At 46.4% G+C, this 27136-nt stretch overlaps 1 protein-coding gene across 1 annotated transcript in view; it reads right to left on the bottom strand.

Annotated features, from left to right (window-relative positions):
- Nucleotides 1–890: 890 nt before the first annotated feature.
- The window catches only part of BAHCC1 (BAH domain and coiled-coil containing 1), a 216488-nt gene continuing 190242 nt past the window's right edge, over nucleotides 891–27136 (bottom strand). The window contains exons 18-29 of the mRNA XM_029599222.1: nucleotides 26724–26842; nucleotides 26525–26692; nucleotides 26190–26297; nucleotides 25513–25645; nucleotides 25299–25413; nucleotides 22002–22077; nucleotides 21457–21565; nucleotides 16319–16438; nucleotides 13578–13751; nucleotides 12065–13170; nucleotides 11136–11372; nucleotides 891–7986 (exon numbers count right to left, since the gene is read on the bottom strand). Coding sequence (XP_029455082.1) covers nucleotides 7780–7986; nucleotides 11136–11372; nucleotides 12065–13170; nucleotides 13578–13751; nucleotides 16319–16438; nucleotides 21457–21565; nucleotides 22002–22077; nucleotides 25299–25413; nucleotides 25513–25645; nucleotides 26190–26297; nucleotides 26525–26692; nucleotides 26724–26842 — 2672 coding nt within the window. The 3' untranslated portion in view covers nucleotides 891–7779. The remainder of the gene's footprint in view (nucleotides 7987–11135; nucleotides 11373–12064; nucleotides 13171–13577; nucleotides 13752–16318; nucleotides 16439–21456; nucleotides 21566–22001; nucleotides 22078–25298; nucleotides 25414–25512; nucleotides 25646–26189; nucleotides 26298–26524; nucleotides 26693–26723; nucleotides 26843–27136) is intronic.

The raw sequence follows: 27136 nt of genomic DNA, 5'->3' as shown, positions 1-27136 counted from the left end.
CTGATGTCACACTATCCCCAGCACACCCTGCTGCTCCTAAGCTCTGTGATGTCACTCTATTCCTAGGATTCCCTGCAGCCCCCAGGCTCTGTGATATCACACTGTCCTGGGGATTCCCTACTGCTCAAATACACTCTGATGTCACACTATCCCCAGCTCACCCTGCTGCTCCTAAGCTCTGTGATGTCACTCTATTCCTAGGATTCCCTGCAGCTCCCAGGCTCTGTGATATCACACTGTCCTGGGGATTCCCTACTGCTCACAGACTCTCTGATGTCGCACTATTCCCAGCTCACCCTGCTGCTCCTAAGCTCTGTGATGTCACTCTATTCCTAGGATTCCCTGCAGCCCCCAGGCTCTTTGATATCACACTGTCCTGGGGATTCCCTACTGCTCAAATACACTCTGATGTCACACTATCCCCAGCTCACCCTGCTGCTCCTAAGCTCTGTGATGTCACTCTATTCCTGGGATTTCTTGCAGCTCCCAGGCTCTGTGATATCACACTGTCCTGGGGATTCCCTACTGCCCACAGACTCTCTGATGTCACACTATCCCCAGCACACCCTGCTGCTCCTAAGCTCTGTGATGTCACTCTATTCCTGGGATTCCCTGCAGCTCCCAGGCTCTGTGATATCACACTGTCCTGGGGATTCCCTGCTGCTCACAGACTCTCTGATGTCACATTATGTCCAGCTCACCCTGCTTCCCACTACTCCCCCTCCCCCACTCATTGTCCTGTTTTCACCTTCTAGGTGGGTGTAAATCCAGAAAAACAATCCCTGCTGTATACAGGGTAAGAGGCTGAGAACTTGAGCAAAGAGAACGAAATTGTGGCTGAGAATCCTTGGCATTACCTCCTCGTATGCAAGCCATTAAACATGCCACGAGAGATTTCATATATTTATTCAGAAGCCAAGTTATCTATAAAAAATCTTAATACTAAAATGCCTTTACACAGAATTTACTGTTCATAAAACTTTTTTTTTTGTTTGCTTTAGTGTTTACATTGGAAAAAAACAAACTTACTTCAGACCTCATATCATACTGTACAAATTTACAGTTGGATTTTTACAACATTGAAACACTGTTACAAAATAAGACTCCACCCTCACTCCCCCCAGCACCCCTTTCACCCCCACCACCTCTGGCTCCCTCCACTTCATGCAAAAGAACAGAGAGCAGCAAAATACAAGAAAACTAAACAAGAAATCCAGTACACAGGCTTACAAATAATTAATCCAGCTGCCAAAATAACTCCATCCAGTCCTGGTTTTCAACTCCAGAACTGACTACAATGGGAATTACCCAGCACATAGAGCTAGACTGGTGGCACTCCTGCTGCCATAATGTGGTCTGTTAAATTATTATTAGTAGTTCTAATTACTTTAATGATTTTAAGCGGAAGTGGACTATTTAAAGAGGAGAGAGAGAGAGCAGGGCTCAGACGGACCTGCGCTGGCTTGCTCTGTGGTTAGGAGGAATCAGTTTTAGCTAATCTCTAGGAGGCTACCATCTCCGCCTACTGGAGACAGCAAAGTATTGCACTCACGCCGAGAGAAGGGGAAATGGGGGGGTTGAGCCGCATCCAATCCTGGGGCACCCCTAGGACCCAGTTTATGGACCTAGTGCTTTGAAGACCTCCTGCACCCTGCCCTGGAGAGTGGCCAGGGACAGATGAAGACATCTCTTCATTCCACTGAAGGCTTGAGAGATGCCAGAATGGAATGGGTTCCAACTTACCAGGATTCTCTTCTGCGCTTCTTTGTACAGTACACCACTGCCCAGAGGCAGAAGCTGGATTGCACACACACATTGATTCAGCACGTTCCTCATCGTTCTGCACACATGGGACCAATGTCGTGATTATTATACCCGCAAAATGCATTCGTCACAGATCTGGAAACCAGGACACTAACGCGCAGACATTCTGAGAACTTCAATCAAAAACAATTTGGGACATGACAAAGAAATCTATTGCAACTTTTGTTTCAAAAGAAAAAAAATTTAGAGTTCAGGCATGGCAAAAGAACAGTTCTTAAAATGCGGCTGTGTTTCCCCCACAAACGTTAACTCTCAGTTATTCTCAGGAAGGCTGCACTGTCACTTCCAAAGTCATACTAATAAGACCAAATGTCTTCTGTTAACTTTAAGGAAACTTGCTTAATGCAACAACACAAGAACTGCCTAAAGATGTTCCTCTTCAAAAGTTGTCAAAACCACACAGTTCCTTTCAGCAGGTGTCAAATCATCTTCAGAAAAGATTTTGGTGTTTTCAAAAACTCCTGGAGAAGGGTTGGAGGAAGGATTAGACCCCTGCTAGCATTGACGGCCTCTAGCGGTGCTGACATTTACCTCTGACCACTCTGTGCAGGGCAGCTGGGTCACATACTCTTGGGTTTGATGAGCTGCTGCCCTTTCAGCTAAGTAATCCCACTGTCAGGCTTCTCAGATTTAAGAGAATTTTTTTTTTTTGAGGATACAACTGAAATGGGATGGTCAGTGTGCTGCTCAGATTTTCCAAATTGCAGCCACATTTCTCCTTCTGCACCGTGGGCTGTGATCTTCTCTTGGTGAAATACTGACGATGAGGAGAGAGGGCTGGGGGGTAGGGCAGAACTTATCAGGGAAAGAAAAGCAGTGTGAAATGTGAAACAAAAAATGACAAGACAGATAAGAAATGGTTACTGAAGACTGAGGAGAAGACCCTCTCTCCCTTTTTGATTGCGTGGCCAAGAGACTGGGGCTACCCAGCTTTCTCTTCTTAAAGCATTCCCGTGTGAAGATTGACTCTTGCCACCTGTTGACTGCAAATCCAAGACTGCTCTGCGGTGCAAATTACATTGCAAACGTGGATTAACATATCCTTAATGCTCTGGGAGCTGGGTGACCTCCAAATCACCCCTTTCCAGGAGTTTTGCCTCCTCCGTACCTCCTGCCCGGGGCTGGCGTAAAGGTATGCCATGCTCAAGAGCGCATTGAAAAAAAAGAAAAATTCTGCTTTTTGTGATTCCTCCTAATAGTATCTCTGCAATAGTAAATAGGATGAACCAAATAAAGCAGTATTTAGTTAAAAAAAAAAAAAAAAAAAAAAAGGTTTTTGGAAAATAAATTCTGGACACCCAATACACACACAAGATACACAGTCCAGGCCATGTGTCTGGTGCGTGTCTATGCTGGCAGTGAGAGAAAACAACACTCCGCACTGAGCGCCCATTTTCTGTGCACAATTATTGCATCGGCTCCTTAATGAGGCATGCACACTTACAGAGACTTTTTGGGCAGATTAGAAAAGAGGGAGGGCTGGGGGCAAGGAACTGACAGGAAGGACATTTCTAAAATTCTAGAGACCAGGTGAGCCTAGCCAGGGACCAGGACTCCCTGTAGGAAGGTGCAGTTCCCAGAGCAAATTAACTGCAGTAGGGCCCTGGAACAATGGCTGATAGGAAATTATAGGTTTGGGGATGGAACTACCATGGCGGTATGGGGGGCCCGGGAGGTTGCCCATGTTCACCCCTCCCCCTTAGGACAGCACTGGCTAGGACCTCAGGTGGTAGTCTGTGGTGGCAGAGAGCCCACCCATCTAAGCCCCAATGTTTGCAAAAAAAAAAAAAAAAAAAGAGTCTCAGACGCTTTTCTAGAAAGCAGGAATAGGATGTGAGGAGGGATCCTCTACAGGCCAGTCCTGAGGCATTCCAGTACTTGTGCTGAATGCAAATGATAGAAGCAGAACTACAAGTCCCACAATGCCCTGAAATGGAAGTTCAACACCTCAGGTGTCTCCCCAAAACCCAGATGAAATCACCTTGCTGAAAACAGACATGGAGCCCAAGCTAAAGAGAGGTGACAGCGGGTGTTACCTACCGATCTTAGGGTCGATTTTAAAAGCATTACTTGTGTTAAAATGCCCACATATGCGAGTATCTGCGCCATGCGCGAGCAACGCATATTTTAAAAGCCGGAAATTACATGCATATAAAAGCGTGCATGAGTAAAAAAAAAAAATGGCGGCAGAGTTGCAGTGGGGCCAATAATTATGCATGAAACTCCATATTTTAAAACTGGAAGCCATAGCACAAGGCGGCTGTTAGCCACGTAACTTTACTGCTGCTCCTGATGAGAAGCAAGTCTGCAGATCTCGCGCTTTTGGGCTTACAGGACAGGGTGAGGGGTCCATGTCAACCGGGGGGGGGGGGGGGGGGGGGGGCGTGCAGGATGAAGAACCAGAGGGTCTGAATGATCTCGAGGGTGACTTGGCAAACTGGTGGACTAATTTGAAAAACTGGGAACGTCCCTCACGCCACCATGTTTTAAAATTCGCTTACGTACGCACTTTAAAGCTGGCAAAGTCCTCTGGGAGATAGGCAAAGCTGGTTTGCTCGAGTAATCTCTTAAAATTAGGAGCATACTTATGCAGAGTAGGTGGATTTTAAATCATACATGTGCAAGTACGCGCATGATTTAAAATTCAATTGTATCTCAGCTCGTGCGCAATACACGCGTTCATTAGCCTGTTACTACACACTGTTCTGAGACTTCTTGCTCATACACCCAGCACCAGGAGCTTCACAACTAGGCCAGGATCGCAGCTATCTGATAACATGGGTTTGGGGGCAAGAGATGTGCATGGCAAAAAAAAAATTCTGATGTTGTTTCCGTTTGGATTGATGATGTTTTGTTTTCTTGTTCATACGGTCTTGCTCATTTCATTTCAGTGTGCTCTGTATTTTTACAATCGCATGTGTGAAAGCATTTTAGCATGCTCCAAAATGATATAACACAACATAAAAGGAAAAATGTGTTTGATTTTGTTTTGTGTCCTTCTGGGTGGGAAATGGCACAAAATGATATGACAAAGATCGCTGATGTTTTTGGGTCATTTTAAAATACCGGCACACCCCTGTTAGGGGCTCTGTGACGTGATTGTCCAATACATGTTGCACTGCTTGCCACAGCATGGGAGACACCTTGTGTCACTTTTTCTTTCAATAAGGAAAGGAATGTCACACGGGCCAGCTAACGGGATGTTTCTCCACGCTTCCTGCCCAGCTCTGGATGCTGTGTGCATGAGGTACCTTGGTCTGATTTCTCCACGACACTTATAATATGATGGGGTTGTTTGCACAAGTCTTGGGTGGACGAAAACCGACTTTCTGGGACGAGAGAGAGACAGAGGGAAGGGAATCCCTGCCAAAAAAAAAAATGTAAAAAAAAAAAAAAAAGCAGAGGTGATGGAGAACGGCCTGACCGACTGCCAGCTCCTGCCACTACACTTAATCAGCTCTCCTGCTAACAGCTCCCTCGGGGCTCGCGTTGGTGCCTTCCAGCTTCCAGATGAATGTTTTAGGTTTGCTTTGCTTTAGAATCATGGTGGTGCGAGGAGGCAAGATTAAACTGAATTACAACACTTCAGTTCTAATGAAGTATCTGCTTGTTATTTAGTTGTCACCCTAATGCACTTACAACGTTCTATTTTTATATCAAGAACAATAACAAACCTGTCCCCCCAAACTCCACCCCAGCACCATCTGGCTTGGCAGGCTGAGTCAGTCCTGGCTTTCCCCTCCCCCACCACAGATATATGGACTTATATTTCCAATTTAAAAACAAAAAAAAGCAGAGATATTATACTACAAGTCCACATGTGCATTGGATCTAAAACCAGGCCTGGCCAGATGGCATGGAGTCATGTGGGAACCAACCCTAAAGAAGGGTCAAGGTGGTGTTAACATCAAGGTTTGCTTTGCTGCGTTGCTATTCATACATGCAAATGAAAGCATGATGTCATTGGTATGCCACATTTTGTTCTGGTTTTGGTGGGGCAATATCATCGCCAGAATCAAAATATGATTTTACCACTATTTTGAGGACACCACAAACAGAAGTATCTTTAGAGATAACCAGTAAGTTACTTGCACCATGTGGCACTGGGAGGGAGCTGGGAGTGGAGGGGAAGAGGCAGTATCAAACAAAGCCTCCCAAACTGAGGTATTCTGTTAATACAGTAATAAGCTTTTTTTTTTTTAATTTTCTTATTAAATAAAAACAAAGGACAGGAGGAGAGCATGAGTCCTTGGAAAACACTGCATTGCTACTAGGCTCTGTTTCTGTTAAATATATTTATACAGTTACACATATGAACAGGTGTGTTTCTACTCTGACCGTGTGTGAGGGAAGGAGAGAGAGGGGTAGTCAGAGGGTAGAGGTCAAGGTTTCCCATCTCCATAATAGATGGTGCCCTATAAAAATCCTGCATCGGTCACACAGATAGATGGAGCAGGCCTAAAAGGCTGATCACGTGTCTGGATCTACCCATCAGCCATCTTGGATTATAAAACAAAATCCTTGTGTGTTCATTACTGCCAAGAAAAATGTGGGAATCTTGGATACCAACAAGAAAACATTTAAATAATGCAGCAAAAGTCAGGAGTATCGACTTATTATCTCTCCAAGGACTATACAGTCTTGAAAGAATGATTTTATAAGCAGGCCTTGTGATATGAGCACTTCAGCCCGCCTTACATTCCTTGCATGGTGTCAGAAGTGGGATCCAAACAAAGGGCTGTACAGAGATAAACGTATACTCCATGCTTGTTCCTAGAACATGAGAACGCAGCTCTCCCTGGGAGGGTTCTTCTCTTTAATAATATTTTTTCAGAGGTAAAGATAAATATGGCTGCCATTTCCACAGGAGAAATGAAAGGTCTCATCCTGATTTATATAATATATATTTATATAATATTTCTATTTTTTTTCCATAGGAGCATATTAACAACTCCAAAAACATTTGACTTTTTTCTCTCATATGTTTTTTTTTTTTTGTTGGATTTTTTTTGTTTGTTTTTTTTTTTTTAAAAGGACTTAACAAAAAAGACCCTGGTGTGAATCTAAATCACACAATCTGCTGAGAGGTTAGTCTGTTTAACCAAGAATACGTCATCATATTTAAGAACACTTAATATATCTTAAATTTTCATCAAGTGCTCTCTCTTGTATTTACACACTTACAAACAAACCCCAGATTTCTCAGCTAGGCTGAGGAAGGACACAGTGCAGTTAAAAAGAAACAAAAGGAAAACAAATATTATTTTATCATCTTCCCCCACACATACTTCCCCTCCCCCAATAAAACTTTGCCAGAAGAAATGTACTATTTACACACAGAATAAATAGGTTACACCTGATTCTTCTTTTACCTGCTGGACAGCGGGCCGAGAGGTACTCGGAATATATGGCTTTCTTCTGAAGATCTTCCATGGACTGTGTGCGGCCGAGTCCCAGTTATCAAGAATAACGCAAAGGGGATAATCTTAGCCTTGTTGACAGGAGCTGCCCCTTACCAGGGGGCTCAGCCTGCCTTGGTTAGTCACACCCCCATGTCTGGGAATCCAAATCCTCTCTGTCGTATGCTGTAGCCAAAACTTGCAATTTCCACGGATGGGGTTTTTGCATATTTAGCCTTGAACGGCGGTGAATTCTGAAGGGAGTGATTCTAAAACCCATCCATACTCCGGCAGAGGGAAGCAGGAAACTGCATCTCAGAATACAAGCACCTGGCGTTTGAGATGAACTCTGCCTGCTGCCTTCTTTCTTCTGAGCAGGTGAGCAAATGTCCCCCCCAAGTCCAGGAAGTCTCTTGTCCCTGGAACCTGCGGTGGCAGCTCTGCAGCCTCCCCAATGAACTGCTCGTCGCATCGAGCCAGGGCAGGGTTTTGACAGTCACTGGCGCCTGTCTGTAGAGAACATTTCTGAGTTTCCCTCTCCCCCCCCCCACCGCCCTCAGCACAGTATAGGCACACCGTCCACCGTCACCAATCTCCCAGTAGTGGGGTCATAGGTCCCTGCCAGATGGTAGAGGTCCTGTCGGTCCTGATAGCGTTTGTTCCTGGTCATCTGCTCGTACTGCTCGTGACTGACCACCTGGCACTTGTGCGAGATGGTCTGCACGTCGTTCTCATCCTCGTGACAGGACTGGTAGAGTGCGTTCTGAGGATGGAGAGGGAGAGGCAGGGTGGAGCATAAGAGGTGCAGGACAACCAGCAAGGAGAGACTGGAGAAACCCCCAACCCCCTCCCCAGACTGTCAGAGCTCAAACAGAAAAGGGAGGGTCCAGCAAAAACCCTCTCTGCAGTCAGCACACGTAATCCTGCATGTCCCAGGTGTGTGTGACAGGTACGAGGTGAGGCCACCTGCCGACATTACACACCCGGCACCGACTCACCAAATGCCACCAGATTTGGGAAGAAAACTTCTATAAAACCGGGTAGAGAAATGCTGGATGCCAAGTGGAATTGTATAATACAGTCACATGACATCTGCCCAGTCAGTTTTGGGCATCATACGTCCCATCATAGAGCTCAACCTCTTGTTCCTGCATCTGACAGCAAATTCTCACCTTACAGCACCCTACGGGCCTTCACAGTGACGGATTTAGGTGTATGCTGCCCCTGGGTACAGCTGGAACGGTTGCTGCCCCTCCCCCCTCTGACAGAGCTACCAAGTGACCCAGTTCCAGGAAGGAGATTTTAGGCCAGGCCTGGATTTCTGAGAACCCCATTTCAATGCATTCCTTTACCTGCAGCGCTGATTTCAATGGTAGAATCGGGGACTACAAATAAAAGAAAAACTGGCACAACTGAAACTCTCGATGAACCCCCCAAAAACAGAAACAACAGAAATAATTTGGTTGAGCTGAAACCCACCTAAATCCATACATCCAGGTATAGATATTGCAAATTGCCAAATAATCCCTGCAATTCAAGTGAGAGATCTAGGAGACCAAATCGATGAGATTTTAACAATGAAAGCCCCCATTAATAAACTGATTAAATCAGGCTTCTACAAGCTGCGGATCCTGAGTCGACTGAAACCTTTGCTAAGCACAGCAGATTTCAGAACAATATTACAAACTCTAATATTCTCAAACCTCGATTACTGTAATTCCTTACTTCTGGGTCTTCCAGCAAGTCACTTAAAACCACTGCAACTACTGCAGAACGCCGCAGCCAGACTACTGACTGGAGCAAGGAAATATGACCACATCACCCCCCTACACTGATGGCATTACACTGGCTACCATTCACTCAAGAATATGTTATAAAGTTCTAACGATAATTTACAATAATATTAACCCTAACAACAATGATCTGATGGGAATATCATTTAAACCACACAATCCCCCACGAAATCTAAGATCACAAAACAAAGGCCTCCTAGAAATCCCCACAGTAAGGAGTTCTCATCTAATGCAAACTAGAGACAGAGTTATATCATTTGCTGACCCAAAACTATGGAACTCCATTGCCAGAGGAACTACAAACAATGTCAGACAAAAAGAAATGTAAAAGTGACTTGAAAACATGGCTATTAAAAAATGCCTACAGCTTGACATAATCCTCCAGCTCACCATGACCCAGTTAACCAAAACTTGACCTGAGCAAGACCCTTCCCTCTAAAGCCCATACACCCCAGTTCTGTTTCATTCTGTATGTCTGCCAATGTAATACATCCTATAACTATGCACGTTGTCCGGTTTTCATTCTGGTATGTCTACCTTTGTAACGCACAGTGTAAATTTGAATGTTTAACCTGTAAACCATTGTGATCCAGTGATTCTCACGTGGAACGACTGTACACAAAACATGTACATTGAAAACCAGGACTGGCCAAAAAGCCTCCTGGAACTGGGTAACTTGGCAGCTCTGGGTCAGACAACAGAAAGTCAAAGCACAATCCCATAGATTCCTGAAGCATCTCAGAGTTACATTCTGTAGCAAGAATTAGAAAATTCTGAATAAAATAGATTTCCAACTTTGCTTGCATCTGTATTGAGGCTGATATTTAGTGTTACTTAGCTGGCTAAATAGGGATTTATCCAGCTAAGTGGCAGCTGTTGAATATCCAGCTACGTTCAGTGGCCAATACTTAGCTGGCTAAGTAGATAGCCGGATATCTTGGAAGCGGGCAATGGGTGGATCAGAGCAGGGCCCCTTATCTGGGTATCTTAACCAGATAAATGCTGATATTCAGATTTATCAGGTTAAGTTAACCGAATACGTTAGATCTGCTCAATATAACTTAGCCAGCTAACTAGAACTCTCGGGTATATTCACTGGCATAGCCATGCTGCTGAATATCCTGTCTAGGTTAGCCATATAAGTTATACCCAGCAAACTTAGATATCCGGATATCTTTGAATACTGGGCCCATTGCTTTTACCAGATGAGGAAAAGAGATCTCAAGTATGAGCAGAGGGAGGATATCTCAGAGATGGGGAGGGCAGAAAGAGTTTTAGGGCTAGGACAAGGAGAGGGTGAAGGACCAGAAGTGGGATAAGAAGCAGAGGACTTGAATCTGGGATGGAGGAAGGGAAAGGAAGGGCTCAGATGAGGGAGGATCATGGATCAGGGGTTGGGGTGGGTTCCAGAACCAGTGGAGCAGGGAGAGATAAGGAGGCAATGGAGGTTCCAGGATCGGGGGAATAGAATCCAAGATGAGGGGAGGAAGGATCCAAATTATGGTGGGGAAGTGGTAGGAAGAGGAGGATGTCCCCTTCCCTGATCCCACCCCCACCCCCACCCAATTTGGCAGACACACTTGGCATAGATCCCTTTTTCTCACACACACAAACCCTGCCCTCACCCTCTTACACATACAGACATGCCCCCAGTCAATCCTCTCACCACCCAATGATCCTCCTCTCAGCCTCTCCTAATCTCCCTAAAATGTTCCCCCCAGACCCTTCTCACTCCCAAGCTGATCCACTTCTCATCACCCCCAATAATCTCTCTCCCAGGCCCTCTTCTGCCCCCCAACAATAATCCCCCTCTTCTCCATCTCCTCTGCAGGATTCCCCTCTCATCCCTAGTTCGTACCCCTATCACTGCAGCTGATCCCAGTCAGCAGGAGGAGGAAAACAGTGGCGTATCAGGACAGGAAGGAAACAATTGGATTAGGAAGCAAATCTGCATACCAGGGAACTCTCTGATTGTGACCTGGAGACTCCAGAATTCTGACAGAACTGCTGGGTCTCTGGCCCAACACCGGAAAACTTTGGGTGCTGTGGCAAAAGCCAGGTCCCATGGTTACCCCGCCCAACCTCATGACATCTCTTATATTCCCTACCTAGAGCTCACCTTGCCATCACTGTGTCGCTTGCCCAATTTGGTTTCCTCTGGATGGTAGAACCATTTCACCTTGACTACCATGTTGCTTCCCCAGGACTCCCACATACTTTCGATGCGACCGATGTAGGGCAGGTTGGGTCGTCCAGCAGAGAGGAAAACAGCACAGTCACCAATGCGCAGGGTCTCCTTACCCCGTACTATCGCCTTATAGAAAAGCTTCCTGGCTTTCCCCTTCATGCCCCTTCTCTGCAGGAACAAACGCAACACATTTCATTCAATGTCTATACCTTTGGAGCTCTGGAAAGGCTTGATTTTTTGTTCCTTCATTCTAATTTATGGTTGACATTCTTTTATCAACAATTACATTTTTTTTTAAAAGCCCTTATCTATGATATTCTCAGGGGACACTTACACACGACAACATCAGAGAAAAAAGTTTCTAAATTCCATTCTCTAGATTTCAAATTCCTAGATAATGCCAATAATCTGGGACCCAAATTCCAGATTTTCCTGGAATTCCTGGAAAATTCTGGAATTTGGGTCTCAGATTGTTGCAGGAGTGCAATGTGCTGATGCGCCAGGCATCAGCTCAAGGTGCTCCTGACTCTGAATTTACATTTTCACTTTGCCACTGACCCTGTGTGTGATGCTTAGTAAATTACTTCACTCCTTGCCCCTAGTGTGCCTTGCTGACACTGAGAACAATACAGTAACAATATTTTCAGATTACAATAATAGGGTTCAGACCCACAGTTTTCAGTTTAATAGAGCAGAGCTTGCCTAAATAGAGTTTCATGAATTAAAAAACACCTTATTGTTAAGGTCATGTATGGTTACCTCTCTAACCACTAATCTCTAGTCTGTTACAGTACTCAGTGCATGGTCTCTAGACTTGTCCCCTCTCCTTGCACATCTTTTTCCAGCATGTGAGAACTCACCTGAGTTGGGTTCCCAGACCATTTCCAGAGTTGTCTAGCTGGGAGGAAAGCAGATATCTTTGGTCGATTTTCCACCGATGGAAGCCTTTTGGCTTTGGGAAAGCTTAGGGCTTCTTTCCTTTTCACCTTGCTCTTGCTGCCTACGGCTGTGGCCTTGGCAATAAAGCAGCGCTGGGGTACACTGTTCTTGGTCTGCAAAGCCTTTGACTGGGCCAGTAGAGTAGGGACAGGATGCGTGAGACAGGTCTGGAGGAGGAGAGTGGAGTCCTCGTCATCAGAACTGTATGAGGAATCTTCATTGTCTGAAGAGCATAAGCTGGAGGTGGAGATGGAGCCAGAGCTTGAAGAGGTGGAAGAACCTGACGAGGAGGAAGAGACAGAGAGCCTTGTTATGTACCTGGAAGGGATTCTCCCTCTCAGGTGAGCTTCATTCTCCTCCTCCTCGTCCATGTCCGAGAAGGAGCTGTGGCAATCACTGTCACAGTTCATGGGGTACTCTGATTGACCAGAGTATTTCCGCAGTGCCAAACCCATTGGCAGATCATGCACGTGTGCTCTTCCTTTTTTGTCCTTCCCAAGCAGGGATGGGTTGGAGTAGCTGTGGCCCTGCAAAGATCTTTCCATCTTCAACCCAAAGTTCTTATCGCACATCAGCAGGGCTTTGCCATTCTTGGTCTTAGGCGACATGACCCCTTCATGGTCCAACTTGACAAGAAATTCATTCCCTGCCTTCTTTCGCCCACCCTTTACAAACTCTGCTTCCAGTTTGTCTCCCTTTTTTGTCCGCAGTTTTTGGGTAGGCCCCAGACAGGAGCTGCCCCCAAAGGATGTATAGGAGTTAGCGATGCTACTGAATGAATCGACGCCAAAGCTGTTCCCAAAAACTGGTGCAGCCTGGCTATGCATGGGGAACATGACCTCCTTGGTCTTGATCTTCTTGGCATTTCCGTTGAGCTGGAAGAGGTTCAGAGTAGTATTTTTGGTGGCCACCTTGCGCTTGCTCTGGACTACCGCAGACCAGCTCAGGGGGCTGTTGTTGTGTCTCCCTAGGAACTGGTCAGCACACGACAACATCTTGGCACTGGTATTTAAAACGTCAGTTTTACCTACCAAAAAAAAAGAAACAAAGGAAAATCCAAATATGTAATTAAAATGGAAACCCCAATAGGACACTTTAAATATTACCCAGGATTCTGGTGGCTGTATGACACGCTAACGTACTCTACAAAGCCAATGCAGCAGTGATGAGGGAACCCATAAACAAAAACTGGCTTCTTTTAGTTATTTCGACTTGCATAACGATGACAGAACTTTCCAAATCTTAAAGTCTTCTAACCCTATTTAAACATGGGCTTGATGAATACACCTGCTGCCTTCCCTTTGCCCCCCCCCCCCTTCACACATTACACAATAACAAGATGATAAGTCTCACTGTGTCCTCTCTTTGGAGAACGAATGTTCCTACGAAATATGAGACTTGGATGGTTTCAACAGGACTACTGCCTTAACATACCGGCTTTCTCTTTCCCAGACACCTTCTTTCCTGTAGTCTTCTCTTGCTCTGGACCATCCTTGGCATCAGAACCCTGGTTCTGAGATGTGTCACTGGGCTGAGAGATTTTGCTGGAAGACCTCTTAGTGCGTCGGCTGCTGCTGGATACCAGCAGTGCTGGTGAGGGCTCAGTACCTGTAACCAGGAAAAGATGTTACAACCAGGCTGGGGACAGCAGCAGGATGCAAGTTGGACAGAGTGTGCGGATGTCACGCCCACAGTCTCCAGATCCTTGCTGTAGGACTCCCTTTTCCACAGAGGCGAGAGGAAGTTCTAGAATAGGGGGGATTATGCTATGAGGCTGAAAGCAGAGGGATGGGTGGGGCGGGCTTCTTTATGGAAAGGATGGGGAATGCATGGAAGTGGTGCAAGCAAAACCAGTATCAGAATTCAAGGGGACGTGGGATAACTACGGAGGATGCTTAATGGGAGAGAAGTGAGGTGAAAGCCAAAGATCAGGGAGGGTCTGTGGTGTTGCAGCAGGAAGGGAAAACAAACACTGCCCCTTTCTCCTCACCTACCACTGAGATTACCCAAGAAAAAATGTCGTCCCTATCATCAACCTGCCCCCTCTTCCCACCCAGTTGTCATCCACCTTTGCCCTGGGGTTCAAAGGAAAATGTTGCCACTGACCCTTGTCAGGGGGATGTTTGGAGATGGGGCTGTTTGAAGAGAAGCACTGGATGTAGGAGGAGTGAGAAGGGTGGATCAGCTAGAGAGGGATTGCCTGTGGAGGGTGAGAGAGGGGGAACTGAAGGGAATGTGAGGGAAGGGTTAGAGGTGAAGCTGTGAGGTAATGAGAGAGAGAGAGAAGGGGAGTGGGTGAGAGGGAAAGTATGACAGAGGATTAGTTTGGTGTTATAGGAAGGGCTGGGGGGTTAATCAGCTGGAGAGATGTGAGAAGGGGTGGGCTGGGGAGGTGAGAGAAGTGGGGACGCAGAGGTTGAGAGACGGGAGGCAGGTTGAGAGAGGAGGTTCTCTGGAGGAGGTGGAGGTTGAGAGAGGGGGCATCAGTTGGAATGTGGGAGGATGAGAGTGCATGATTTTTAGAGGGGCTGAGTGCGAAGGCGCACCCAGCCCTGATGCAGGGTCAGTTTCAAGGTTCGGGGAGGCTTGGGGGAGGGTGGGGGTCGGGGCCTGCACCCTAATTTTTTTTATAGCTTCCTGGTGGGGGGAGGGTTATGGGCAGAAGGGCCAGAACACCTTCTTTGACACTTGGGGGTGGTAAGGGGGGGGGGGGGCTGGGATACAAACTTTAACACTTGGGATGAGGGGGTGGGAAGGGGAAGCCGAGACCCAAAGCTGTTTCTTTTTCATGAATGGGGGGGGGGGGGGGGGCGCCGGGGGTCATCCCTGGGCAGGTTTTTTTTTTTACTTTTTGGGGATGTAGGGGTCACCTCAACTGGCAGCCCCAGGTTGAGACAGGGGTCAGCACTGACCTCTGCTCAATATCCCCGTCTGCCTCGACTATTTTTTTTTCTGCTGCTTTAAATTTGCAGCAGGAGCCTCAGGACCTGAATTAACTCTCCCATTTTTGTCCGCAGTTTCCTGGGTTTCCTGCCGCACATCTAAGGCATTTCAAAGAGGTGTTATTTTATTGCGATTGACCACCTTCTCGGTTGGCCACGATAAAATATTAACATCAAATTGACTATACATGACCTTCTTTGCATGCATTTGCATTATTCATGCATAGAAATCACATACAAATAAGGTCATTGTAATAGGGATATATTGTGTATATCGCATGAGCACTAACACGGCTTGATGCATCACCCAGTTAGATTGTAAGCCCTCTAGCAGGCCAATACTGTAAAAATCGCGGGAGAGCGGGTGCTCCATGTTGAGCGCCCACTCTCCTGATGCATGCACAGGCACCTCTCCTGGACGCACGATTCTCTATTTAAATGAGGGCCGCATGCTAATAAGGAGGTGCTAGGATAATAGCGCATCCCTAGTGCCTTCTTATTAGCGGAAGAGGCGGCCGTCAGAGAGTCCAACAACCGAAGCTTGGTAAAATTGAGCATCGGTTATCGGACCCGCTGACAGCCACGACTCCCACCATGCCACCGGGTGAGCCAGGCTGACGTTGGCACCGTTTTCTCGCGAGTTTTGCAGCTGCCGCTCCCTTCCTCGCTCAGAGCCGGTCTTGGTGCGCTGCCCGTGGGCTCCTTCCTCTCTCCTCTGCCATGGCCAATCCCAAGTTCGCTGACCTGCCCCACATTTGTGAGTAGCAGAGCCACTGCTTCTCCCTCCCTGCTAGTGCAGCCTCGGGTCCCCGACATTTCCCAGGTTGCTTAGATCTTAATGCCTGCCCTTGGGCAAGCATTAATCTCTGGATGAGCGCTATTAGTTTTTGTTATCCGCACGTTTTCGAGGCGCTATTAACCCTCACAATACAAGGGGTAATAGACGCGAGTCGAAAACTCGCGGCCAAACGGGTGCTAAACGGTGCGCTCAGCTGAGCTCACCATACTGAATCGGCCTGTAGGATAGGGAGATACCTACTGTCCCTGAATGTAATCCGCTCTGAAGTGCCACAAAGCAGAATATAAATAAATAAATAAATAAGAGTGTGAGAAGGCCTGCTGTAACTGGATTTTACTGACCCTTCCCTCTCCCGACCCCGTCTAAGATGTCTGAAGAACTGTCTATTACAACGACATCAGGCAGGGGGCAGAGAGGAGAGCTCACTGACTCACACTGGATCTTAAAGTCTGCTGGCAGTAGACGGATGTTGGGTAGAGAGATTCGTCCGGTGTCCCCATCGTCAAACTCCACCACCACGGAGTCCAGCTCTTCTTCTTCATCACTCGAGGAACCTGCGTGACAAGCAGAGAGGTCTCTTTTAATACTCATGCTGGTCCCAAGGGCAACAAAAGTCTCTGAATGTCTGCGGTTGGATCAAGTGATATATGTGCACCTGAGATCCAGGCAGTCCCTTTGGATCCAGTTTCCCCATGAACACGGGATCTCTCCTTCTTGTTTCTTTTTTATTTCGCAGATATATGGAATGATATACGTATGTGCGTATGGTTGACTACATACATGTAGCATGTAGTTCTCCATGCTGAGGGAAGGACCTGCTGCTTCCAGCAGCTTTTAAACTGTCCAAACCTTAACATCCATGGAAAAGTTTCACGTGGGTTTGAAGCCGCAAACAAATCTGTTGTCAAGCACTACCAAACACACTGTAAGATGATTTGAAACCAGTTTCTAATGTGCTGCAGAGAAGGTTAAGGGCAGAGCATATTGTGAGCGCAAGGCTTTTAAGTGTCCCATCACCTGTCCATAGGGAGCACAAGTTACTCACGCCCTACAAGAGTGCAATATCTCTTATTATCCTCATTTACTCTCCTACTCCCTACTCTCTCTTTTCTGTTTATTGTTCCTCAGCTTTAAATAGCTTTATTTTTATCTGCCATCTCTTAAATGTGCCTTTGCCTTTTCCTAATCTTCATGCATGATTCGCTTTTTTTTTTAAAGGTAGAGGTCCATATTCAGTGGCGAGTTACCCAGATAATTTTAATGAAGATATTCAATGAGAGGCAAGTCTTGCTTAATATACCAGGGCTTACCCAGTTAAGTTTAAGCCCCCACCCCTAGAATGCTTCTGCATGGCCTCTTCTGTTTCAGCCGGGTGATGACTTTATCCACTATGAGGGGCAGGAAATTCAGAACCTCAGATTTGTCCGGCTAAGCAGGGCCACTAGGCAAACTAGGCACTTGCCTAGAGCACCAAACTTTTGGGAGCAGCAAAATCCCACCAGCATGAAGCTAAGAAGAGTGCTGTGCCAGTGCCAGGACCAAGACCACCAAAAAACGGAGATATGTGCTGGAGCTACTGCCACTGGTAGGAGGGAATACTTTGCTGGAGGTTTGTTGGGGAGGAGAGTGCATGACCAAAGGTTCGCCTAGGATGCCAAATACTCTTCCACCAGCCCTGCAGCTAAGTCATGAATTTAGCCAGATGAACACTTTTTATTGGTCTAAATGCAATAAATGGATGCAGACTCTGAACATGAGATTCAAACAAGAAAGTTTTGATCATGTAATGCAGCTCCTGCAGGACTCTGTTCTCTACATTCTACAAACTTTCAGTTCACTAAAGTTGGATTATAATCCAAATAGCCCACTGGGTTTTAATTATGCAGATATGATTACCACAAAATAGCAGGACTTTGGATTAAGTAAGACGAAAGAAGAGAGCAAAGAAGACAAGGATAGACCTTTGCAGAATTAAAAAAAAACAAAACCATGAATAGAAAACACTGTATGCAGAACAGAAAAATCAATGAAGGAAGAAAATGTATCCACAGGTGGCTGATCTGCAGAGTCCAGATTTTGATGCACAGTTGCCTTCTATTCTTCCCAAAGATCCAGGCAGTCCATTGGATTCTTTTATCCAGGATTGCCGGGAATGCCCTAGATACATGTCCTTAAAATCCGATTCTGCAGGGGACCCCTCCGAGCTAGCGCCCTGTAGGCACGAAGGAGGAGGAGGAGGCATCATTGTTCAGCCTATTCATTCCTGCACTGTACCCCCACACCGCTGCTTATCTCACCCAGGGGTCCGGCTGCAAATTGTAATACTTGTCTCAACAAGAAGAGGCCAAGAGAGGCGAGAAGGAGGGAAAGGTGCAAGCTTTGCAGAATCTGACTTAGATTGATGGAAAGCAGGGTTCCCTGAAGGGACTTTGATAAATGATGGAGGAACTTTATGCTTCCAGATCACATTCGACCTTGGCGTCCCAGTGCTCTTCACCCTCTCTCCCCCCCCCCCCCCCCCCCGCCTTCCCTCATCTACACCCCTCCTCCAGGCTGCCTTCTCTCCCTTTCTCCGGGTAACAGATAGTCCTCATCTGCTCACAACTCCCACCCTCTTTTCTCAGTACTGTCAATATCCATTGAGCCCTGCATCCTACATGCTTAGGTACAAAGGTACACACACAGATATATACACCTCTCCTATACACCCAAATATTATGTAATTATGCATGCACACACACATATATAAACTGTACAGACGCATGCAAAACGTATACACATGCAGACACACGCTTCAGACACATGCGCAGACAGCTCCTATACCTACACAGAAATCTAGAGGCCTGTGCACTGACGGCCTCTTGTTAGCTGTTAGTATGGGAAGCTGTTAGTGGGAACGCGCTAAAATTAGCAGGCGCCCACGTCAATGAAGGAACATCGCATGAAAATGAGACAGGAGCAGGACGGATAAATAGCATGGCATAAAATTCTCCACCCACTATTTCCATGCATCTGCTGAGGCCAAACGTTTAACACCTGCTTCAGACCTGCTCTTACATTTTTTTTTGCATGCCTGTTGCCTGTGCTAAAAGGCCCTTTCACGTTGGGGTGCTAGCATGGGGATTTGCATTCCCCCCCCCCCCCTTCTCAAGGTCTGACCTCTCCTCTGTGGCACCACCAGCAAACCCCCCCATCCCCTTGCCCAAACACCTAGACTCCCTCAAGTTAATCTACCCCACTCCAGTGCTTGGAGTCATCTCAAACTCCTTCCCTCCCACCCTACCAGAATAAATGCTTCCCATTCTGGAGGGTTCCCCATCTTCACTGGCAGGGGGGGGGGGACATAACAGCACCACTGCAGATAGTGCAGGACACTGTTAGGGGCACTTTGCCCCATCAAGTGATAGGGTGCTGAGGGCTGGGGCAGGGATTTGCTAATGGTGCCGGGGGATGGGGAAAGAGAGGGCATCTGATCTTGATGGGACATTAGGGCAGGAAATCCCCCCTGTGCTAACTAGATGTGTGCATGGAAAAAAATGTTCATGTTGTTCCACTTTTTTGTTCCGTTGCCCATTTGACTTGTTTCATTTCGTTCATATTTTGTTTTGCGCGTTTCATCATTTCATTTGTAAAATGTCAACGGTGGAAACGATCCTTCCCGCAACCCTATCAACCCGGTTCCCCTCCATCCAGACAACCCAATCAACACCCCATCCCCGGTGCTGGAATCCCAATCACCTTTCCTTTCCCCCAGCTTCCAATTCCCAGCACCTCCTCTGTGAGCCCCCTGACTCCACGGACAGGAAGAGCTATTCCTTGCTTCCCCTCGGGATCCCTGCTGGTTTCTAAGGATGCCAGCAGGTACAGCACTGCCTACTGGCGTTATTAGCAACCAAAGTGTAAGCGAGTTGACATCATTAGTAGCCAGTGCAGAATGAGGAGGTATGGGATTGCTCCTATTCTGAAGAGGGAGGATAGGAGGCTGCCGGGTGCATGTAGTCAGGGGAGAGGAGGGGGTTCTGAGAAAGTACATGGCATCAAAGAAACAACATTTCATTCGTTTAATGTCATTTTGGATGCAAAATGAAATGAAACAGCACATTTTGTAGTGTTTAGCATTTTTGCTTTCCCTGCCAGCACATCCCTTACTTCAGGTTGCTTAGCAGGGGGGATTCTGAGAGGTAGCTTGCATCTGGAGTACACATTTTTGGGTGAATATGCACGTTACTACATTGCACACACTTTGTGTTCAACTTTAACCTTCAGTGCATAGCCTGCTACGTGGCATTGTATCCTTAACGTTAACATTTTTGCAATGCACATGCTAAAAAAGTTGTAATTTGCATTTCATTGCATATCCCCCCCCAGTCTACTATACACACGCAAACACATCACACAGCTCCAGTTAGGTACCCGGGATGGAGCACTCCTCCTCTTTCTTCCCTTTACTCGGTGACAAAGAGGCCAGTTCCCAAGAGCTGCTAAATCAAGCAGCTCTTCTGCGCAGAGTGAGTCTGCTTCCTCTGCTGAAACATGTTTTACTGGCGATACTCGCAGAGAAAGTGCTCCACCAGCACACTGCAGGAGGACTGGCCACCTATGCATTAGGGATCACCTGCCACGTTTGCAGATCTGCATTTCTATATATTTAAGTGGGCTATTTTCAGATTTTCCATTCAGGTTTTTGCGGCACTGTTACAAAACTTGACTCCTTATTTCGGTCTAGACCTGTTATTTTTACTCCCATGGACAAGGCCCAACCTTCACAGGCAGGGAAACGAGAAGAGCTGGCTCATGCCCCGAGAAGGCTGCAGTACTGGACATGTCCTTTTCTCACTCGTCTCTACGATGCTGCAGGCTTTATAAAAAAAACAATAATCCCCTCCCCCATTTCTTTCTTTTTTTTTTTTTAAAGTTTCTTTATTGACATAAGAAACGTAGCAACAGAATATATGGCAGGCTTGTTTCCTGGCGTGCCCTTATGTGACACAGAATTGGTATTTTGCTATTGCTGAGAATTACTGCAACATGCTATCATGGCAAACAAACACACTTACTTGTCACCCCACGTGAATACTCATACACTAGATGAACTAACTGACATCACATCATATGTCTCACAAATGTGTGCCCCTCCAATTAACACTGTTCAACAGGCCATGCACAATCTTTCTCTGGTCTTGAGGGATCCAGTCAATAAAGCTTCCCCATGCAGTTATAAAATGTTTGATCCATTGGGGAATCTAGTAATCCAGATATCTAAAAACTCCATTTTAATTATCCTTAGATGGCCTTTCTTCTTGCCACTAAACCATTTCTTAGCTCCGGTTATCCCTCAACTATCATAATTAGCTTTGTAATTAAAAAGTGTATCAGAATAAAGATGGCCACCTGTATAGATTTTGTCTCCTCCTCTGAAAGAACACATAATCAGCTACCTCTACATTCATATGTATCTATATCACCTACCTGTGTTTTAGGTATGGGAAAGTTATTTTTTTTTTAAAGGAAGGCATCTGCCTGAGTTGCATGCACTAGCATAGAACAGACATAGAAGCGTTCTCAGTCTCACCTCTGACGACATTCCCTGGGTACAGGCAGCGAGATTTCTGACTCCAGTAGGCACAGACTCTGGTACCAGGCAGAAGGGAGCCAGTTGTCTCAGGTCTGATGTCATGAACCTGAAAACAGGGGTAAAATGAACAGAGGACCTCAGCACTCTATGATGTCAGAGCTCTATGGATATGATGTCAGCAAACTGTGATATATATATATATATATTTATATTTATTGTGAGTGGCAGTGCTTGTTTTGTTCTTTTTGACTTAGACTAGGGTTGACAACTGGCTCCAGATTTTCAGGACAGGTTTATCCAGCCCTGGTTTTAACCCTTTCCATGCAGGGTCTTGTAGTTCTGATTTACCTATGAAGAAAAGCAAAATTACAAGGCCCTCCATGCAATGGGATAAAACCAGGACTGGATCGACCTGTCCTGAAATCTGGAGCCAGTTGGCAACTCACCTCAGTCTCCCTTGTGAAGAAGGTTCTGCTGTGCCTAAGATGGCACCTTCTATTTACTCAAACTGAAAAGAGGAACAGTTCAGATGCAGAACTTACTGCTTCCTGCAATAGTTGCTCCAGGGAATAGATTCTTTGCCGATTTCCTCTTTCCCCTTCAATCACAATGCTGTAGCTAAAACAGAGCATGAGATGATTATAAGATCATGAGTTCAGGTGAAACTAAGGCCATGCAGAGAAACATTTTTTCATTTTGTTTTGGGGTTTTTCTTTTTCCATTTTGGGAAGATTTTTTTATTCATATTTTGGTTTGTTTACTGTTTATGTAGGTTTATTTATTGACCTGAAATAAACATTTAATTTAAAAAAGCAAAGTAAAAGAAAAATATAAAAAAAGAAACTGCCTGACCCCTCCTCCTGACAGCCAAACAAAATTAGCACCCCCCTCCCCCTCCCCCCCCCCGACCAAATAAGCCTCCCATCCACCCAGAGAGGTCTCTTACCCCTTTCCTGGGGCTTAGGCAGTACAAAGGGGCAGTAAGAGGCAGGAATGATCCCATTCACTCCTGCTCTGCTGGGTCCAGGTTGAAAATTGCGCTGGATGGCCCTGAGGCTGGTGTTATTTTATTTTAAGGCTGTAGACTATACGGTGATGGAGAGTTTTTAAAAATGTGTTTTCTATTTAAGCACAATGTAGTTCTTTTGTCACATTTTTTTTCATTTTGTAAAATTGATTACTCATCTCTAGGTGGAACAGGTAAATAGGGATCAGTTATTTACTCTTTTATGTAGTACTAATACTAGGGGACTCTATGAAACAAACAAATAGCAGGGTTAAAACAAATTGGAGAAAGCATTTTTTTCACTCTGTGCACAATGAATGTATCAATATCGCATGTTAGTTCTTATTTTCATGCTTATCTGTGTTGCCCATCGCTTTGGCTCTGTGGAGGAATCGCGATTCACAAACGTAATGAATAAGAACATGCCATACTGGGTCAGACCAAGGGTTCATCAAGCCCAGCATCCTGTTTCCAACAGTGGCCAATCCAGGCCATAAGAACCTGGCAAGTACCCAAAAACTATTCCATGTTACTGTTGCTAGTAATAGCAGTAGTTATTTTCTAAGTCAACTTAAGTTCTTGGACTTCTCTTCCAAGAACTTATCCAATCCTTTTTTAAACACAGCTATACTAACTGCAATAACCACATCATCTGGCAACAAATTCCAGAGTTTAATTGTGCACTGAGTGAAAAAGAACTTTCTCCGATTAGTTTTAAATGTGCCCCATGCTAACTTCATGGAGTGCCCCCTAGTCTTTCTATTATCCGAAAGAGTAAATAACTGATTCACATTAACTCGTTCTAGACCTCTCATGATTTTAAACACCTCTATCATATCCCCCCCCCCCCCCCCCCAGCCGTCTCTTCTCCAAGCTGAACAGCCCTAACCTCTTCAGCCTTTCCTCATAGAGGAGCTGTTCCATCCCCTTTATCATTTGTCGCCCTTCTCTGTACCTTCTCCATTGCAACTATATCTTTTTTGAGATGCGGCAACCAGAATTGTAGATGGTATTCAAGGTGCGGTCTCACCATGGAGCGATACAGAGGCATTATGACATTTTCCGTTTATTCACCATTCCCTTTCTAATAATTTCCAACATTCTGTTTTGCTTTTTTGACTGCTGCAGCTCACTGAGCCGACGATTTCAATGTGTTATCCACTATGACACCTAGATCTCTTTCTTGGGTGGTAGCACCTAATATGGAACCTAACTTTGTGTAACTATAGCATGGGTTATTTTCCTTATATGCAACACCTTGCACTTATCCACATTAAATTTAATCTGCCATTTGGCTGCCCCATCTTCCAGTCTCAGAAGGTCTTCCTGCAATTTATCACAATCTGTTTGTGATTTAATTACTCTGAACAATTTTGTATCATCTGCAAATTTGATTACCTCACTCGTCGTTTTCCTTTCCAGATCATTTATAAATATATTGAAAAGTACGGCTATGGAATTTCTGCTGGAGACAGAGTAAGACTGCGGGACTGTGGGTGGCACCTTGGTACATATGGCAGGGTTGTTTTGAATAAACTTCTCTGTCTCCATCTGCTGGAGGGGAGGCAAAACCCAGGTGTCTGGACTGATCCGGGTACGTACAGGGAATGGCTATTAGCCAGATGGACTCGGGGAAAGCCATCACTTCTCTCTGGGCGTATTATGAGCAGGAAGGAATTGGATCTACTTTTTGGGCTGTTCCTAATGACCTGGGCCGGATGGACCTTTGCTATGATCCAGCATGGCGCATCTCATTCTCATATTCTGACAGTGCAGAGACCTAGTCCCTTAGGCTCGTTCTTTTCTCTCTGTACCACAGCAGGAAGTGGCCTCAGTTTTTGTGGTGGGCATATCTCTGCCTGGCCTAAGAGTCAAAGGAGTAGCCGGCTTTTAAGCAGAGGCAGCGGGGGCTGCCACGTTCCTGCCCACAACTAAAGCTGTGTCCTTTCTTTGTTGTTGTTTTCCCATTTTTTTTAATAAATAAAGAACAACAAATATTCCTCTTGCATATAACTCAGAACTTGAATCCGGTGAGTACACAACACAGCGCTGAGCTCTCTTATCTACCTGGCACTGCTATTTAATTACTTGACAGCCGATTTAGCTTCACCTCGCAGGAGCAGACAGGGAGAGAAATGGGGGAATGTGTGCACAATCAAATCTGATGCCGAAGAAGGGCAGGCCCTGCAGCCACCGAACATGGGACTTCAGACTGCTTGCAGACTTGGTGCTGCTGGGAGTTGTAGTCAAGACTGTGCATGGAGGAGGCTGCTAAGTGCACATGTGTGGAATGGATGGGCTGAGCACAGTCGCTGGGTAGCCAGCCAGGGATCCTGTTCTCCTATGATAGGAAAAGGCCATGGGGGAGTACGCTGGAAGATGCCACCTCCTTGGGGAGTGGAAGGAGGAAGCTCCTTTCTTATCCTGTTGCACTGATAACAGCCAATGTGGCTCAGTACTAAGGGTTCCTGCTTCCAAGGGCCCTGCCAACCTGCAGAGCGGAAGACCTGACTTGGGTGTCAAACCAGGGCCCCTTCCACCTGGCAGTGTGCAGCCCAGACAGGAAACTTTCCTTGCAAGTAGTAGCAAGACAGGTTCTACAAGCAGCGTTCCGTCTACCTTAGGAAAAATGGCCATCAAACCTACTTGTGCCATCACCCAAACTGTCTGATGAGGTCACTGGTAGGATGCAAAATGCCGCTTAAGCCTGGCGAGACGTTTCTTTGTGCAGGACCCGCGAGTTTAACAAACCCTGTGAATGACACGTGGAGGAGAGGGAAGGGGAGGAAGCGTAGGGGGGGGGGGGGGGTTGGGGGGAGGCTCGGCTTCTTACATGTCCGGCGGCTGCAGGATTTTGACGCTGCCGGCGTAGAGCAGATTGTCCTCCTTGGGGATCAGGATGTGCAGTCCATCCTGAAGCTCTTCTTTGGTAATAGCGCACGATTGTGCTGCAAAGACAAGAGAGCGGGAATGGCTTGTCAGACCGCAGCTGCTGACGCGGGGACCCCCGCTGTTGCCTCCGCGCCGCCGGCAGGTGTGGAGCTTACCGGGAATAGCCTTCCTCTCCGCCGCTACCGCCTTCTCCTCTTCCTCCGATGAAAAACTGCTGTTGTCGTCAAATTCAAAGTCATCCTCTACAGCGAAGCTAGCCAGCAATTTGCTCACCGCTCGACCTTTGCCCTTGAAGAAGCAGAGAAGCACTTCAGTGACAAAAAGAGGGCAGTTACTGGCAGATAATGCCCCAGAGGAACAGTTAAGTGCCTGAGGCTTTGTATGTCGGGGACAATTTCCCATAGGGAAGATAACGGGGAAATTTTAGTGATGACATCAAGCTATTTAAAAAAAAACAAACAAACATTTTTTAAACCCCATAAAGGTATAAAGGAAGCTATACTACGATGACCATTAACAGAAAATACCCTCTCAGTTGTAGGACGCAGGGCAGATAATCAAGCCCTTCGGTTCCTCTAGAAGGAACAGTAAAATCCTTATAAAAGCAGCCCACAACCATCAGACATCCTTGTGCCCAACCCCTGAGCTCTCCTTCCCAGGGGTGAAAGCTCTGCATCTCTGCGTCCATCCCCTGAGCCCTCCAGGGGTGGCAGGCTCTGTTTCTCTGTGCTTATCCTACCTGGCACTAGTTTCCAGAAGGTTCTCTCACCAGACTGTTGGGCCGATTCCTATGCTAAGGGAGTTCCCCTTGGAACCGTTGGCTATACTGTACCTGTTTGAGGGGAAGCTTGTTTTTCATCTTGCTCAGCTTCATCCCCTTGTTGATGAGGTTCTTGGGGTTTCTAGGAGACAGAGCTAAGCCTAAATTTCCATTCTTCCTCTGTAATAGAGAGAAGAACAGGCACAAAGTTGAAAGCAGTGCTTTCTGGGAGTGAACCCCAGAGAGTGGCCACTGAGATCTTAGGACAACCAGAACTAGTCACCCCCAGATGTGACCACAATTTCTTATTTTTGGTTTTAAGCTTTCAGGAGCTCCGCTGAAGGAACTGCGCCTGCTGGTGACCCCTCTCCCCCCCCCCCCCACCTCCCCAAAAACTTCATACTGACCCTTAAAGCTGATTGTAACACTTTGTTCTTCCTGGTGGCTTTCTTCAGGCGTTCGGAGGAGATCTTCCCCCCTTCTCTGGAACTGAACAGGGTCTCACTGGACTGCAAGCCTCTCGACTCAGACTGGATCCGCCGCTGGAGACTCCCTTTCGGCCTCCCCTTTAATTTCTTCTTGTGCTCCACTTCACCGGTCAGCGACTTCTTCCGGACTGGGAGCCTCACCACTTTCCCCCTTACGGTGCTGGATTGTTTCACCATGCTTTACTGCTCGCTTTTTGATCTTCACTTCCCCTCCAGGGCTGGACATTTTACAAGGTCCTAAGGAAGGAAGAGGAGAGAAAGCAACAGTGGTTGAGTGCTGAGTGCATTGGAAATCCGGGATCCCAGTCCTTAGCTTTGCACCCTTCGTTCAGCCTTTTTACCTCCCGTGCCACTCTTTATCTGGCTGCTGACAATAGTAATGATAAAAAGGATAAGAGGGACGCTTATTTGCTCTGCATTGTGAAAATGTCAGGCGGTGAGCATGGCTATCCACCCCAGAGGTGGCTACAAGCCTGAAATCCTTGGAAAGCACTAGAAATGTGCCTGTTTAAGAACAAACATTATATTAAT

Source organism: Rhinatrema bivittatum, chromosome 4 (assembly GCF_901001135.1).
Source record: "Rhinatrema bivittatum chromosome 4, aRhiBiv1.1, whole genome shotgun sequence".
NCBI classification, from domain to species: domain Eukaryota; kingdom Metazoa; phylum Chordata; class Amphibia; order Gymnophiona; family Rhinatrematidae; genus Rhinatrema; species Rhinatrema bivittatum.
This window is presented reverse-complemented; position numbering and strand designations above follow the sequence as displayed.